Raw genomic sequence first — 18705 nt, 5'->3', positions numbered from 1 at the left:
ACTAACTACACCACAAACGTGTCTGCACTGCGGTGTTGCATTTTCTACTTCTTGCGGGCGGAGGAGTCGAGTGGAAACCAGCTTTGAAACGCATGACTGCAATATTATCCGATCTTCAAAATACAGCGGATCGGAAGCCGATCCTGATTGTGAAGATCGGATCATTCCTAATCTCCTTCATGCCACTCCGTTGTGTCTCCTGTGTCATCCCTACCTTGCTTGCTTTCAGTCTTTGTATGTTTGCAAGTTTCTCCCCGACAAAGCCCTTAATGTCAATGAAACGTTACGTGGCTAAAAGGCAGAGACGGATGCTAACAATCGCACAAAAGTTGGACTTCTGGACATGCTGAAGGACTATAGAAATTATGTGTGTGTGGGATGCAATTACAGAATGAATGGAAATTAATCGTCGTTTCAAGGAGGATTGCAGCAATAATTTTGATCTATGATACAATAATGCTATAATAATAATAATACATATAAATAATAATGTATTATATTATTATAATTAATAATATTATATATTATAATAATAATTTCTTGTGTCCAACTTCATAGGTTGATCATTAAAATTCAAAGAACGGTTTTAACTTTTTTGAGTGTTTAAACGAGAAAAATGTGAAAAAATGTTAACGCTTGTATGAGAAAAGTGTATAACATGTATGTTGGTGGGTTTTGTAGCCTTAAAGGCGACCTATAAATGTAGTTAGAATGTTGTATTCTCGTGTTAAACAATGCCAAAGTTTCAGATAATGAGGTTTGAGCATTTGGAAGTAAGCCCTGAAAGAAGGGCTTTTAGGTACCTATTCCCCAGTGGCCCTTGGAATTGTCCAATGGTGTCCCTGACCAGTACCACTCATAAATAAATTGAAAAATGTATAGTTAATCCATGTGATCGCTATTGGCCGATCTCACTCATGGATGATCTGTATCAGAGTCTGCAACAACCCTGATCTAAGCATCCCTTGTGTTTTTGTGTCACTGTCATTTGTTGCTAACATGAAAACAAACTTTACTGGGTCATTTTCAACTCAATGACCCCATAACCTTGCTTTTATTTGACTCTTGAGTGTGTGAATTCCACGTGTGGGAGAGTCACAGTCCATTATTTTGTGGCTAAGAAAGCCAGGTAAATGATTTGTCAAAATGGCATAACCCTTCGCTTAAGAGTTCAAACACTCTCAGACTGGTTTGAAAAGAATTTCCCACATATGATAAAACCAAGATATTGAAGGAAAATATTAACGAACAGTGGACAAAAATGACAGCGGGTCTTAAGTAAGTATAGTGGAATTGCAATTGTGATGATTGCTTTTGCCTCTTTTGAGGGTGTAATATCTAAGTAGATGTAAGTAGAATATAATAAATCCAGTCAGTAACTGGTGTGACCACAATTTAGCTTATTTAAATACCGTACATGCTGATTCAGAGCATCAAAGACATGCTGAATGGGCGACATGTCCAGTGTCCAATTTTCAGCTTCCAGGAATTGTGTACAGATTCAGATTCTTGCATTATCATGCTACATGCTATGAGGTGGTTGTTATGCATAAATGGCATAACAAAGGCCCTCAGGATCTCATCATGGGATCTCTGTGCATTCAAAATGCCACAAGTGCACACAACCGTGTGTGTCTGGCTATGGTTATTCACTTATACACTATCGTAATCCCGGGGAATTGAAATGCAACCACCGCTTACTTGGTCACACATTCTGATGCCTCTGTTTGCCGTTATAGAGCGATATTAGTTATACATTAAAGTGTACAGTACTACCTTTTTTCATTTAAAAAAGGTAAAAAAAGGAAACATTAAATAAAATTAATACATTATTTTTTATTTGTATTTAAGAACAGATGCACAAAAGATCAATCACAAGTGTCTGATTTATTACTGTCCAAAACAGTGCTCATCTGTAGTATTCTTGAACGAAATATCCATCCATTTTTACAAGGGGATGCTGGAGTCTATCCCAGAACACTTTTGGTGCACGCACGGGGAGAACATGCAAACTCCACACAGGGATGCCCGAGGGTGGAATCGAACTGGAGTCTCCTCGCTGTGTGGCCTGCGTTCATTTTCTACCGCTTGTCCTCGCGGGGGTGCTGGAGCCTATCCCAGCTGTCTTCGGGTGAGGCGGGGTACACCCTGGACTGGTCACCAGCCAATCACAGGGCACATATAGACAAACAACCATTCACACTCACATTCATACCTATGCAGGGCTCGACAATAACGATGTACCGATGGCCCGGGGCAAGTTAAAACTAAATTCGGGCAAGTAAATCCAATCAGTGATATTCCCATCGGGCAAGTGCACTTCGGCATGCCATACTGCCAAGAGTTTTTTTTAAAGCGGTTCTTGTTGGGTGTTGGTAAAACACGGACTGCAAAATTCCGGTGGTAATTTGCAAAGCAATCCTTGAAATGGACCAATCAGAATCGTTTATTTAGACCGCGGTCCGTAATCCACAGTCCGCGTTTTACCCACACCCGTTGTTCGCGATCAACCAATCAGCGATCGTTTGACTACGAAAACATCCATCATGGCGTCGCTGCCAACATCGTCTAATTCTGAAGGAAACAGCAAAAAGTGATGAACCTCTATCGTTGCATGGTTTTTATTTCCAAGGCAGCATGAAAAACAACTTACTGGCCTGTTGCAGACTTAACTAACTAGCTGGGCGCACGGCAACCGAACTTCTCCTTTTTACCCTCTCGTTCCTCTTCTTTGGTCCCAAAACGCCCGCTCCAAGACCGCGAGCTGAACATGACTGCCCCCCAGCGTCCATGCATGAAACTACAGCCCGGAATACAACACACACGCAACGCTACAGTATTATTTATTTTATTATTTTATTTATTTGAGATTCTCATGTGATGCCACAAAAAATTACATGATATCATTATGGCAGTCTTTTCATTTTACATGGGGCAAGTTCGGGCAAGTAGTTCTCACCTTAAGGATTCCCTATGGGCAAGTCATTTTGGTTTTTAATGTAGAGCCCTGCTATGGACAATTTGGAGTGGCCAATTAACCTAGCATGTTTTTGGAATGTGGAAGGAAATCGGAGTACCCGAGGAAAACCCACACATGCACGGGGAGAACATGCAAACTCCACACAGAGATGTATTATTTTATTTGGAAATAAAATACTATCAATAAAAACATAGTAAGCTTGTGATTATGATAAAGATGTGTTCTATAAAATGAATCACTTTAAAATGTACTTAATCAAGTACATCTAATACAAAATTATATAAACAATGCAGTTAATATATTATTAAAACATGGCCAGGGAATTGGTATTCGTTCAATTTAGGTAAGTTTGGGCGATGTTGTAATGAATGATGGCAATGATGTAATGTATACACAATGTTTTTATGTGATATTGTATGTCTGACAGCAGTTGAAAATATCAAATACCACCGACATAATAATGGTGAACACATGTGCTTTCCTTTGTGCGGTGACATCAACAGTGCAGGTGCAAGCTAAACCGCCACAATGACAGCACTTGAATGCATACATTGTAGTCTGCTTATCTCGGCCACAATCGCACAACATAGACATTTTGTACACGGTGTGAACTTTTCTGCTGCGCATAATAGACAGCAAACATACAGGTCATACACATAGATGTTATGTTTAATATCTTATCATGATTTTGCATTTGGACTAAGTGCTTTATCTACCACAAGCTGCTGGTTGGCGTTGACAGGCCTATTGGATGTTGTGTTTGATTTGCTCCAGGTGTGTTTTTGTTTGGCGACCACCATCTATATGCATTTCATGTCTGATGTGCAGTGAAGTTTGCAGCGGCAAAGATGTGAGACAGCATCCATGCAAAGTTCTTATTAATTCAATTAACAAACAAACCAACCCAAAACTGAGTCATTCTACATCTGCCTTTTTGTGCTCTCTATTTTCATGACATTTATAATAATATTTACTGTATGTTTACCTCATGTTGGTCATTTTAGACTAACATAGTATTGCTGATGCTGGTTTTTAATAAAAGTAGGATAGAGTCTGTACCATGTTTTGGACAGTAGAGGGAGGTATTTCCCCACAACTAAATGCCCTTCCTCGTTCAATCGTCAACCTTGAGAGCTTGTGGCAAGTTTAGTTTCGACATGTTTCTTGAAAATTATAGTGTTTCACACACTGGGCTCTGTGGGAAAGTGGAATTGTTCTTCCTTTCTGACATGACTCAAAAACAGCTGTTTAACACCAAGCCTCTCAAAGCCTCAACCGGCATTGGATTTGGAAACATCCTCGTCAAGTTCTATAGTCACATACTTCAGATAAGAACGTTTTGTCTTCAGCAGCCATTTACACACACAACATTTTTAAACAGTTCAACTGTTGTCCTTGAAATAATGATAGCAAGGCAGATAATGTTTGGTTGCCATGTCGGAAAAAAAAACATACCCAGCAAGATTTGATGACACTTTGTAAGGCGCAGAATGAATTGTTCACAATGTTTAGTTCATTGTTCTAAGGATGCATTGCGCCAACTGAAAGAAAAACTGAAAATAAGAGATGATTGACATTGGCTTTCTTACAACAGCTCTTCCCTTAAACTATTGTTTATCACTGTGATGTCTCTGGATGCATTTTACAAGTAAAAACATTTGCAAAAAATATAAATATAAATATAAATAATCAGGGCTTTATGCCATTGTTCCCTTGGCAGGTTGGACTTTAGCTTTGTTTTTCCTTAGTTTTCACGCCATACTGCTCTGTGCACGTCATCACTCATGCACCGATATCATTATCAGCATAAAAACTGACACTGACATGATCCGATCTCATTTTTATGCCAATATTGGACATCCCTACTGAAAATGCATGGTGTTAATACATGATCCCTAGCACCCTTCTTCTTCCCTGTACTGTAACTGCTGTTCAGGCACCACAGGCCACATATTCTCCTGTTGTTATGGAATGTGTCTTATTCACACTGACAGCCAGGCTGTTTCTGCTTGTCTGAGCAGAACTGTGGGGGAACCCTGCAGGGCTCTGTCTCTTTCTAGAGGATGGTTGATTATTCTGTGAAAAAGACCCGCTTTAACGGTTTCCAAGGGCAATGCCCCAGGAAAGGGGTTAATGAGAGAAAGGCTAATGAGTAATGTGTCATTCGTATTTACAGTATCTGCAAAAAAATTGATACGTGTTCATCCACCAATTAGTGCAAACAAGTCATCCATGTTAGCAATGAGTTTCATTTTGTACATTTTTAAATGATATTGATATCTTAAATATTCCATTTTGATACCCAGTGGGTGAAGTCAAGCATCAGGAGTTGTCTGATTAATTTTTTGCATCTTGGTAATTGTGTGCAAATGGGAATGTGGCTTAAATACGTAATTTCCCTCATATGCAAGATTGCACTACTTGAACTCCTTCATTTTGTGAAAACTGTGATCTGTAAAGACTGTGATGACAGCCTTTCCTCTCAATGCTACATAGTTGAAATTTAATTAAAGTTTGTCACGGCATTATGCATTTGTTGTTGACCGTAGCTACTCTCACACACATCGCTGCCATGAATACGGGACTGTGAAAAGCCTCTGTGAGAAACAGGACCTCTTTCCTTTTCTAATCTGATAGCTGTGACCTTCCGACCTCCATTCTGTGAGGAAACCCCCACTACCTCTCATTCTGACACACCATCACTCACTGGAGGTCTCAGAGATGCCAGACATTTGAATCTTTAAGTGATTCAGTGATTGGTTGGTTGGCTGCTTCATGGCCTAATAGGAAGTGATGCTGTTTATGCAGCTGCTTGAGTCAAATGAGGGCTAAATGCAAAAAGTAAAGGTTTGGAATTACGTATTTTTATTTCACTTATAATGGTCGAGTACGGAACCAACGAGCCACGATGAATGAGGGATGTATGTATCCCCTTTTCAAATGGTGAAGTCAAGCCATTTTGGGTAAAGTAAGAATGACTGTAGCACAAGCAGGCAACACATTTGTACTCAACCATATGGTCACAACATTGTCAGTGTTTACACTGCGCTTCAGCTGTGACATGCTGTGCGACTGTAGTTGAGTTTGTTTGTGTGTGTCTCAGTGTGTATGCACATGGATTTCAACCATGTGTTGCCTCGCTCATCCCCTCTCCCGAGTGTGTATTTATGTGTGTCATTTCAAACTGAGAGCCTCTGAGCTTGTAAAACCGGTGAAGATGGGGACTCACAACAAGAGGTCAATGACCCTCACTTGCTGAAATAACACCAGTCATGGGGCAGGGGGGTTGGTGCCATCATGCCCTATAGATGGTCAAAGTTCTACAGGAGAGTAGACACCAACATTTTTGTATTTTTCAACCTGCATGACATGCGTCTGAGTTACCAACTCTCTGTTTGGACAGCAGTTACACTTGCTAAGGTCGAAACCCCTATTGAACAGTTCACAGCTGCAAAACCTTCAATGAGTGGAATTTGTTGCATGTGTAGTCCTCATATCTTCAGTTGAACTGTATTTTCAGCTAATTAAGCCAGAACTCTGCGTATGAAATAATATGCGAATAAGAGCAAGGATTAAATTGTCGATTGATGAGATGGTTGCCTGATCCTTTCCAGAAGATCTAAGGAGGACTAAGAGAGACTTGTGAATTTCAGTTGGTTCTGAACGTCTCAAGAGTTTCTCAGACATGAAAGACATTTCATTAAAATGTGTTGATATTTAGTGATATTTAAAGAGGCCATAAAATACAGTCACACTCAAAAATGTGTTCCATAAAACCTTGGGTTTCATACACCCTGTTTTTTGTAGGATTCGGTTTTTGACAGAAACTGGTCATTGCACCTAACAAACTAGTCGAGTGCCCAAACAAATCATCCACGCAATGTCGACTCTGTGAAGAATTGGAACCATTTCGGACACTATAGATAGATTCTAGCAAGGGAATCCTTTAATCATCGTTATTATGTGTGTGTGGGCCCTGCGCCAGACAATGATGAGATGTTCAAGAGCACTGCGTATTTCTGAATCTGTGCTTTAAAAAAAATACCGCTGCAAAAAAAATTCCTGCGTTTAAAACTAAAATTATTGCATGAATGCTGAGAGTGCTGGTTGTTGGGTCGATCCTCGAGCTTGTCATTTAACTCATTTATGCATTTCAACATTTTTTTTATTGTGTTTATTTTACAACATTCATAATTATGCTGATTTTAGTCAGCACATTCATGTAGGGTCCCTATCAGAACCTTTATAAAAAAATTCCACTATATTTTTTTTTTCCCATTTTTTAATGTTTTAGAATTTTTAGAATGGCAAATTTAAATTTTGTACCCTATTGGTAGAAATTAATCTTACATTACATATCACATTCTGGATATCATGTGGACGGTGACATGACTCGTAGAGTGATCGTCTTCAAACCTGATGGTTGCTGGTTCGCTCCTCAGTTGGTGAATAGATTTAAGCACGTGTCTAGGCAATTTCAGCATTCGTTCTTCAGTTCAGTTTCAAAATTCACACATTTCTACTGAAGTTGCTTAATCTAGTTTCCTATAAAATGTGCGTTTGTTAATATTTATATATATTTTGTTACAATTGCACTGTTTGCGGAACAATATTAAGTTTAAAGTGGCTTATATCTTGGAGGCTTTTGTGGAGTCCTTCAGTTATAAAATGAAACACTTTTTGTTGATTTGCATTGGAGGACCCTTTAAAAGAGCAGGTGTCCCCGCTGAGATTATGGTCCCCAGCCAGCAGAGGTTTGGCATTTGACCTGAATTTAAACAAAGTCCTTAAACCCCTTTACCATATTCTTATGGTGCACAGGAATGTCGTACATGCAATGCTGCTGTTGCCGACACATGAACCGATTAAATTTTAGCCAAAAGTTCACTGAACCATGACAACTCCTTGTTTAATGTTTGGCATGTGGGAGATGGTGTCACACAGTGAGCACCAGCAGATGGAGGACAGTACAACGTTGTCTCCCTTCTAGCTCTGACATACTGGAAATCTTTCAAGTATTTCAGCCCTAATTACCACTTTTATTCTCAAATGCCACTCTTGAAAACAGGAAATCTTCCACTTGTGTTGTAATTACTCTTGTAGTTTGAAGTCAGTGGTAGACTTGAAAGACATGGAAAAAGACCATTTATGACAATTAAAGTAGGTGGTTTTTAAGGTGTTTTCCAGCTAAGATCTGTGCTGAGAAATACACAGTGGGACCTTGGTTAGCATCATTAATCCATTCCAGAAGGTTCAACTCCAACCAAAATGTACTCTAACGAAATCCATTATTTCCATAAGAAATAATAATATTATTAAGTTCCAGAAAGCCAAACATGTTAACACAAACACTTTTTAACACTTCAAAATGCATACTGTATAAGGATCGACCGATACATCGGGCCGATATTTGCGTTCTTTACTTGAATCGGTATCGGCCAAAACGCACGTGGGTTCGCCGATGTATTTTTCCGCCGCAGGATTTACAGACAGGCATCCGGCGGGCAGCTTTGTGTTGCCGGAGGACCCTGCAACACACGCAGTCGCGGTAGCCTGCCCCCACTGGCGAATCATAACAAGGGTACGTTTTCAACTTTTAATTAGTTTCTAACAGTTAAACTTAATTGAAATTCAAATATGTAACATGAACGCCAAGTGCATGTAACATTCTTGTTTGTTACAATACGTACAGCTGTTACCAACACCGCTTTAATGTCAACGTTGTCAATTCAGTCCCATGGTCTTTGTTGGAGTTTCAGTCAGCGAACGCCGGGCTGAGGTTAAATATGTGTCGTGTTATGTGTGTGCGCTCTCTCGGAGCATGCACGCACACACGCACATAGAAGGAATTGGAGCAGCCGTGTCTGCTTATGAGAGGACTTTAGCGTGCACAACACGAACTTTAATGATGAGAGAAATGTTTTATATATTGTACTGAATTGTGTCAGTGTGATGTGTTTGTGTGTGTGTGGAGGCGATCAGTCGATCCCTAATACTGTATATAGATAATGACTCAAAGGGATAATTGGACACTTAACATCACTTTTCCATCCACTTGGGTACCACTTCTATGTTTTTCTTGATATTTCTAGAATTCAATGGTGTTTCTTAACTTCTTCATGAAAGTGCTGGTATGTGCAACTTTCTTTGTTTCCATTGTGGATTGTATTGCAGCTGTGATCAAAAGATAAGCAGAGACTTTGTTAGTTAGCAAACAAACCACAGAGTCAACAGCACATAACAGGCAACAGAGCTTACTGTACCTCTGGTTTCAGTTTCCATGTATTAGTAAACTTAATAGGCTGACAACAAGGACAAAAATACATTAAGGATACAGTTAGACCCGAACAGTGTATGAATAACACGATAATAACATAGGTACCATATTGTACATGTACTGAGGAAAATTATGATAAAATGATTTTATGTTAACAAAAAACAAAATTACTCAAAAAACTATTTTCAAGGTCAACAACACATTGTTTACCTTAGAGGAAATCAAAATACCGGCTTAGTGATGTTGGAAGTTATTTCAAGAGATTTCAGCATCGCCACAACAAAAGTGTTTGAACTGACAGTGTTAGCATTCCACTCTCCACAAGGTTTCACTCTGAAGGAGCAAACATGATGCCAGGACTGGAGATGCAAGGCAAAAGCAGAACCTGCTGATACATTCAATGTTTAATAGAGATAGAAAGATAGAATGAAACACTGTCCAAGTTTTCTTTGCCACCACATGGCTTATTTGCATAAATTGCGATGTTAAAGGAAAACTGGACCTTTTTTTGGGGGGGGGGGTCATTCACAATCCTTATGTGAGGCATGGTCACACAAATCTTTCTCTTTACTGTGCGCTCTGAAGATATAAAAAGAGGCAGCTCATTAATGCACTTAGTGGGTCACTGCCAATCTGCTTGAAAAGCCATCTGCATCCAAAAACCTCCAACATTGTTTTACAGTTTTATATAGTACATGCTGTGACCATGCAGTAACAGGTACATTCGTGACAACATGTAACACTTACAGTATTTTGCCATACTCTGGTCATTTTAAATCGGCTACTTAATGAGCGCAGAGGTTTTTATTGCCTGGTTTATTGTGTATGAGGTGGCTTGTTGAGGATGAATGCATAGTCAAAAGATGTTTATTACACTCATAATGCTTTGTGGTCGAACATTCAGCAGCAACATAAAGTTGTGGCATGACTACTATTTTGATGAAAAATATAGTGAAACAAGTCGACGATCGAACTTGAGAGACGTTTGTTTACTCTGCCCCGTTTACATCACTTCCGGAAATGAGGCTGAGCTGTGATCTACTTTGTCATGGCTGGTGCCGTCAACTACAAATGTAATTTTTGTAAATTTTGTGTTTGCTTTAAAAAAATCGAACAACGTCATACATACTTGCAAAGTTGATCAATCATGTCAGGCAATCTTTGGGAGTTCTGATAAGCACTATATTGAAATTACTGTTTTAGATATGGCTGTTGTGCCCCTTGTTCTCTAAAACCTCCATTCTGTCCCATTTTACCCTCTCTCCTCGACTCTGTCTCTCCCACAGAGTCTGGGTTTTGTTGAGGTTTCTTCCCAAAAGGGTTTTTTCTTGCCTTGTTACCAAGTGCTTGCTAAAGTGGGGTTTAGGTGGTTCTCTTCATTGTATGAGGAGTGTGGTTCTAGACTGGATCCATATGTACACTTCTTTGAGATAATGCCTTTTTGAATTGGCACAGTATATGTACATATACAGTATATATACAGTATATTTATACACACAGTACTAATGTAATAATACTGTGAAACAAATGAATTCAGGGAATTTCAGTTAAGGACTTTCATGTTTCACATAAGGATTGTGAAAGATGGGAAAATTCCAAAAAAGTGCTGTTCCCCTTTAAGCTAATCATTACCAACATGGTCGTATTTTTTACCTCATAATTTTTATTAACAAATCCCATATTTACAGAGTGAAACAACGATATGGATCAGTGAGTTTCTCTGCCTAAAGACCTTGCTCATGGCTGACTGAATGTATCAGCAACTTCACACTGATTAGTCTTGTAAACATTACAAATATCATACATTTCATAGCAAGTACATTTTATTACAACCTAATTCATGCATGTGTTGTATTTACAGTGGTACCTCAGTTTTTGTTATCAATCGAAACATACAGAAACCAAGGGAATTTTCCCCACAGGAAATAATGTAATGCATAACATAATCATGGAAAGTAGTTTAGAGCTGCATCGATTAATCAATGACTTGGATGATTAATTGATGATCCAATTTATCAACATCTGTTTTTTTATTTGATTAATTGAAAAAATGATCAACTGTTTCAGTTGACTAAGTTGCAGCCCCTAAACTAGTTTAAGTGCAATAATGTGACCTGAAGCAGAATTCGAGCAAAAACAAAAACTGAACCATATGAAAACTGGAGTGCACAAAAAACAACATTTGGCTCTTAACTCTGTTTGTTTTCAAATGTCCTGTAAGTTGTTGTTTCATAGTCACTAGTTTGAGATCACTAGTTTGGGAGGGAACAATGGCTTGGTTATCCCCATCTGGTCCTGTTGCTCAATTATAATCACTTCAATCATACTGCAAATAGAATATTGTGGAAGAAAAAAAATCACTTGGAAGAAATTGGTCCTTTTTCATGAGTCCCTTAATTATTTTTGCCCAACAGGAATTTGTCTTATGATTCCTTTCAGGTATACACATTTAATACAGAACATTACACACCTTCTCTTTCCTTGACGAAGATACACTTTACTTATCTTTGCCATTTTCATGGACACTTCATAAAAACAGGTCCCTGTCAACTCCTCTGTCTGAATGCACAAAGTGCTTCCTTGTATCTGTTTTTATTGCAATAACCAGGAGTTCCTTTTATCACTCAAGTTGCTTTTGGGATTCAAGGTCTCTGTCAACACCTCCCATTGTCTATAAAGCAGCCTCTACAAAAATGTGAAGTCTGGATGGATTATGGTGTTCCAACATGAATGGCACCTTCAGTACAGAAGTCATTTGTTTTCTATTGCTTATCGTGCGACAGTCATAGGTGAGTTAGAGGGTAAGCTGAATTAGGGAAAGAAGCAGAGTGCAGCCAATCACAGTGGTTTTTTTTTCCAGTGTCAAGGTTTAATACAGACAGTCACTAAACATTGGAAGCATTCATACTACACACTGAAAAGAAAGACTGCCATAATTCTAAAGTATAGGTCAGCAGGAGAGATCATTTTTCACTGCTTTGACAAAGGGAGGAGGAGTTGTGAGGGGAACTGTTGTCAGGAGAGCCAATAAGGAGCGCAGCTCCTCCTGCTCTTGGGGTTTACCATTTTGAATGGGTACTCTCTTCACTTGTCTTTTCTGCCAAGTAGAGAGAGTGAAGAGACCACACTCGTGTATGTGTTTGTGTGGGGGTGTGGGTATGTGTGTGTGTGTGTTTGTGGACAGTAGGGGTTGTCAGGGCATGTCACAGTTCACTGAGGTTGTCTGATCAAACAGGTGGATGTGTTCACCAATATGCCAAAGATGAGGACCTTTTGTGGGATTTTTTTGTTGACTCTTTGTGTTGCCTACTCTGATGCTTGGTTTTGGTCCTGGACTGGAACTACTACTTTGGCTCCATTAGTGGATCACGAGGGTTCCGGCAGTCCAGCTGGTAGTGGAGAAGTACCAACCGAGCCCATTTTAAATGATGGAGGACAGGTCATTGAGGACAGACACACTAACCAAAGTGTTGATCAGACTTTGCAAGGGACTCAAACTCCTCAGTTTACTACTGTCACACCAAGAGCAGGGACTGAACATACGTCAGACAAGAGCACAACAACGATTACGCCAAGCACAAGTAAACCTGGTAATGAAGCATCTTCACTTAAAGGTATGGGTTCTGGTAGATCTAATCATGCTGCTTTGAAAGAAGTTGGATTTGGGTCTGAATTTGCTCATGATAGCTTCAGTCTTCTGTTAGAATCAGAATTTACCAAACCAGATGAAATTAGCAGCAAGTCCGGTAGATCCTTTGTGGAAAAGCAAAATAGGTTTGCCAGTGTGGGAAGTGTGCGTTCTAAAGTTAGTGATCTGATGTTTCAAAGTAGCATTGAGATCAGTAGTAATGGGACTCAAGAGGGTAACAATCTTGGTGGGGGTAGTTTAAATTGGAATGCAAATCAGTCTGATTTGACCATTCCTTCTCACAAGAAATCAGCCATTGCAGATTTATTAAACCGGGTTGTTGGCAAAAACTCTTCAGGAAGAATTGTGATACCACAAGACATGCAGAAAGTGGAAGTCCTTCAGGGGCATGTAGTTGATTCTACAGTTGACCTCGAGAGTCCACGTAACTCTGGAAGAAAAACACCTGGAGGTAGTGCGGTATTTCCTACATTAGAAACACCAAGCTTGTTCATTACACAACCAGCTAATGTGCAATCAGGCAGAGCAATATTACCCCAATCCACCCAGCACCGAGTCAACGATCAGGCTATACCAACTACACCAGAGAGTCGGTTGAAACCTAATCAAAGCTCTTTGGATAGTTGGACACCAGCCGACGAGGACAAAGACTTAGCTACCCCATATTGCTTATTGCTGAATACTGCACTTCCCTTCTGTTCATCCATGACCGGCGAGAAGTTTGCTGTGCCCAATCACTTCAACCAGTCTAGCATGGAGGAAGTCCACATACTCCTAAATGAATGGGCTTGGTTGTTGAGGTCAAATTGCCACTCTGATTTGGAGAGGTTTTTCTGTCTTCTTTTACTACCAAAGTGTGGCTCTCCAGTGCCGGTGTTGCCTTGCCGAAATTTTTGTGAGGTTTTAAAGGACAGTTGCTGGACACTCCTGGATGAGGGCCACCTCCCTGTGAAGTGCCAAATTCTCCCGGATGAAGAGTATGATGGGTATCGGTGCTTGTCTGTTTTGAATCAGAAAGGTAATGACTGGTTTTAAATGAATACCAATTTGGACATTTATTTGAACCAGTTTTCCAAATCCTTATCCCCCAGTTTATCTGCAATGTCAACCCCATACCTACAATTGCTACCCCGTACCGACACACTTTGATCCCAAGCAGCACCCCAATGAGTATCCTCACACAGGAAACCTACTCAGATTAAAGCATGCTGTGGTGTTTGCTCTGGTGGGATGCTCTATTTATAACTGCATGCCATTTTATAATCTGTAATCTGTTGCATGTATTTGTTCTCTTGTTCATTAAACTGCATGTGGCTTGCTCCTACCGTCCATTGGGCAGATTACAGACATGCACACATTTACTAAAATTCATATACATTTAAGTATTGTTCAGTTGCATGCCTGTTTTAGGTAGTATGATATAAACTTGACTACTGCACTGAAAAGAGAAGCTCTCCAATTTCGTTGTACATCTTGCATAATGACAATAAAAGGCCATTCCAATTGACTATGCTTAGTAGGTACTGTTGCATCAACAATTTGCTGACATTTTTAAGGTCTGCAAGTTTGGATTTATAGCTCTGGCAACAGCTTTAGACATTGTCGCATGGTTAATGTAGGCGAATCGAATTTTTAGGTATTTCATTTTTCATAATTTATTATGTTTGTCTGTCTGACAAACCCAAGTTTCTGCATGCCCTGATACGTTATCTTGCCTCTCTGGGATCTCTGGTTGGCAACAACTGGTTTAGATAGACCAATGGTGATTGGGAACCTCTACTATCGCTTTATATTTTCAGTATGCTTTGCTTGAACTCTCTGCCCTCACCCAAGCTCGTGTAACGTCTAAAAACGTGTAACAACCACATTACACGTTACACGATACACATTACACCTAACTCTAAAATGCAAAAGCTCCGTTTCTTGAGAAACTTGGGACTGTCCAGTCTCTACTTCCGGATCGGATTCGGGATCCAACACATATGGCTGTATGTTAAAACTCCTATACCGTTTGTCAACTCTTATACAATTGGGTTCAGCAGCTATCTGCAAGTCTTACTGAGCACTTGGGAGTGTGACCAACAGCCTGGAGTTGTGCCGTGAGTAGAATAAATTACAACAGACCGGATTTTTGCGAGAATCCAAGCAAACAGCTGTAATAGGTGTAGATTCTGGAAGATCTACAAAGCCTTCTCTGCTGGTTATCATGTGTAGCTGCTCTATAGGAGTCCACAACTTAATAAAAAGGGCGGAAAAATGAGCATAGTAGGCCCCCTGAAGCAAACAACAAGGTGGAAGACAACTGTCAAAATAATTTTATATCAACATATAAAATATAGACACATCGGCTCTATATTAAATCCTGTAATGTATTTTTTACGAGCTGCCCACAACCAACTTAGAATTAGATAGATAGATAGATAGATAGACTCCCTTTATTGTCATTGCACAAAAACACAGTAGTGAAATTGCCAACGAAATGACACAGTGACACAAGTTTTGTGGTGCAACCCACCAGTTGAGATTTGCTGTTCTATACAAATTTCCCCACTGAGGGACGAATAAAGGCATATCTTAATCTTAGATTGACAACACAATGTCTGTAAACATGTGACTTCCCAGATTTTCAAATGTTTTCCCATGCAGAATCCTAAAGCTCTACATATAGGCAATGTTTTCAGCTCATTACCCAGAGAATCACAATTGCGTTGCCCCATCTTGGAATGTTCTACCAATAAGAGGAGGCCTTCTTGACAAGACAAACTAGTACCATAAACTCAGCATTACTCCATTCAGTGACTATTCGCTTGACCTTGGAGCTGTCATTGGTTCACAAAGGGTCTTTGGTAAGGCGACATTGAGAATGCAAGAATGCTGTTAAAATGCTAATGGAATGTTTTTGTGTAGGATTCTCTATATATAGTTGAACCCCTAATATGAGCACTGTCCTTCCTTGAAATTTAGAATACGTTTTTCCTATTGACAATAGGAAAAGATACAAGCATAGAGAGAAAGACCTGCTGAAGGCAGTTCACTTCACTGCATTCTGTAGGGTCCCATGAAATGCATTTAATTTTTCCCAAATTACGCAGAATTTTTTTTTTCAAATTCCACTCTTTTTCCTCTTTTGATTTTTTAGATTTCTCTCTTTTGTCTTTTAACTTATTTTAACGTGGACATAGTGGAATGTTTTCTCTGAAGGTTCTCCAGTTCATTTCAGTAGAATATGGCTGATGCACATCTGTTTATGTGAGTGATGAGTTAAAAGGTGGGATGCTTCACTAATGATAGGTTTGGGAAGCTTCGATGTTTCAAGAGGAAAGTCTGGTTTTACATTTGTCACATGATCATAAAATCAGGAATAACAGTAGAAAGAAAAGATGTATAGAGAAGTCCTTGAGATGATGCGATTTTCCAGACATTGTCATTTCATCTGTACAGAGATTAAGAATGAAAGGCCTTGTTAAACAAAGTAGGGAAGCTAAAACATGTCTAACTGTGTATCTTAGGATCAGAAAATACAGTTATTGCAGTATTGCTGTGGAAAATGTCGCCATTCACTCGGGTTGCGTACTGGTCGACAGAAAAATGAAATAGCTATTATTAAGGTGCTAAATTAAAGCTGACGTAGCCAGCCAGCTGCAGCAATTGTTCGAAGGTGATATTTATCAAGTAACATCTTGTGGGAAATGCATGGTCCCATAGAGACACACAGAGTCTGACATTTTTAAACTCAACTTCCAACATTAACATGCCAACAGCAATACAGTCGTCCCTTGTTAATTGGTTCCAGACCCGGCCACGATAAATTAATTTTCACAATATCAGACTCAGTGTTGGAGTATATATGGAATATATGGAGTATATGGAAAAGCATAGAAAACCTGTTTATGACTTTGTAAATACAGGTTTTAACTCGAGATGGGCCAGTTACTGGTTTCAAGATATACTACGTTTTCTCTCGGTCATACCGTCCTACGGTATGAGAGAAACTGGAGGTCCAGCCTGTCCACTATGTGGAAATACTTTGTCATGTCCTGTGTTAATACTCACAGTTGGAACAGGGCTTCGATGTGCTGAAACCACAAGCATTAGATGTGTTGCCAAAAGTTGACAATTAAACCGCCACAGACGTTAGCTGCCTTGTTAACATTAAGCGGTGCAGATGTGACAAGACGTGTGCTCTTCTAGTGTTGTTTTAGTGTGTATTTCATATGGCTTTGCAGCTATCGAACTAACGTGGCACATTAATAATTTAAGTACATTTTCAACATGTTAATGTAAATATCATGACCTAATATTTTTGAATCACTTATAATGTAAAGATGTATTGGAGCCCGCCATGGTGTAGTGGTTAGCGTTCTGGACTTTGGAGCGGATGCCTCGAGTTTTAATCTCAACTAGTAAGTACCATCTGTATTCGTCAGGAAGGTGAAATATTAAGCTAAATTTAAGAAGCCAAAAACGTACCACTTCCGCACGGAATGGAAGTTAACTTTTTTTTCACTCACATCACATCAGACATGTCATTGCTTATTGCTGCCTCGTGATCAGAATACTACACACCACTTGTATTTCAATTTGTGATATTGCAATATGGTGAAGGATGACTGTACACATTTCAGACACGGTGAACTCACACACGTTCCTCTCTTGCTCTCCACCAATCACACTCACAGCAAGCGAGGTGTATTCATGAACGTAGAAATTCTGAATATCTACATTACAATGCAAGCAGGTTGCCAGAGTGGTAATCGGTTTTTGTATGTATGATTTAACGTACTGTTCAATTATGAAGATTTTTTTGCACATTCCCTGTGTCCTGTATTACTGCTGCTTTCCATGTCCAAGTACCTGCTCTGGCACTGTTTAAGCACCAGAACTTTTCAAAGGCACCAAATTAGCAATTGTTGATTGATAACTTTGACTCCAGGTAACATGTTGTCCACATAGTCAGGATGTGGTTCAGGCATGCGAACACAAGCCCGGCAAAGAGTCCCTCGAGCTTTGTCATTCTGATTTTAAAACATCTGTTTGTAAATTACACTTTTACTAGCCACAGTTAAACTTTAGTGTCTGTTTGACTTTTTACATGATAAATATGTTTAAGATGAACATTTGTTGTGACTTTTACATGTTTGTTTATCTAACAGGTGTTCATTTATCTTTCATGTCGCCAAGTCTACACTGAGGAAATGTCATCAAATTATACTACCATAGGAAAAGGTATCACTTAATAACAGTGTAAAGAACTTTACTGCTGTCCTGTTAAGGCTTGACTTGGTTCTTTGTCAGCTCAGATTCAGAAGAGAGATTCTTTATTTGTTGAACAGTGTGCCAGACTATTCACTTGTTTTGAGGGTTGTTGAGCAGAAACCAAGACCCCTGGGTTCAGTCAAACTCCTTGTGTGTTTAAGCTCTCAACAAAGCTGACCATCATCTTCACTGATCTCCAGCACTCATGGCAGTGGGGAGGCTTTGAACCCTCAAATGGAGCTTGAGCATGAGTCACCAGGTGGTAAAGCAAAGCTTTGTCTTCAAAGAATGAAAAACTACAAGTGCTTTCTCAAAACAGTGTTTTTTTTAATTTTGTGGAATACATTACATCAAAGTAATAAGTACATTTTTGTCTGAAGCTCAATGTCAGTGAAACACTAACACAGACACATCCGCACCATGTTATGTAAATATCTGTGTTTTTGTTTGGCTTTTTTTTATATATACTGCATCACCAGTCACCAAGAGAGATGGGGGATTGGGGGAACATATGCCGACGGCATATACAGAAAATGATTCACT

At 39.4% G+C, this 18705-nt stretch overlaps 1 protein-coding gene across 3 annotated transcripts in view; it reads left to right on the top strand.

Annotated features, from left to right (window-relative positions):
• Positions 1–18705, top strand: part of col18a1a (collagen type XVIII alpha 1 chain a) — a 68569-nt gene that overhangs the window by 25992 nt on the left and 23872 nt on the right. The window contains exon 1 of one of the 3 annotated variants that reach the window (XM_058081529.2): positions 12348–12871. The exons of 1 other annotated variant lie outside the window; for it this stretch is intronic. In XM_058081529.2, coding sequence (XP_057937512.2) covers positions 12511–12871 — 361 coding nt within the window. In that variant the 5' untranslated portion in view covers positions 12348–12510. Of the gene's footprint in view, positions 1–12347; positions 12872–12945; positions 13925–18705 lie in introns of those variants that run through there. One more of the 3 variants, XM_078795243.1, reaches the window with a different exon arrangement.

This window comes from Doryrhamphus excisus, linkage group LG12 (assembly GCF_037039965.1).
Source record: "Doryrhamphus excisus strain RoL-2023G ecotype Guam linkage group LG12, RoL_Dexc_Guam_v1.1, whole genome shotgun sequence".
Classification (NCBI taxonomy): Eukaryota; Metazoa; Chordata; class Actinopteri; order Syngnathiformes; family Syngnathidae; genus Doryrhamphus; species Doryrhamphus excisus.
Note: the sequence above shows the minus strand (reverse complement) of the source record. Positions and strands in the feature narration are given on the sequence as shown.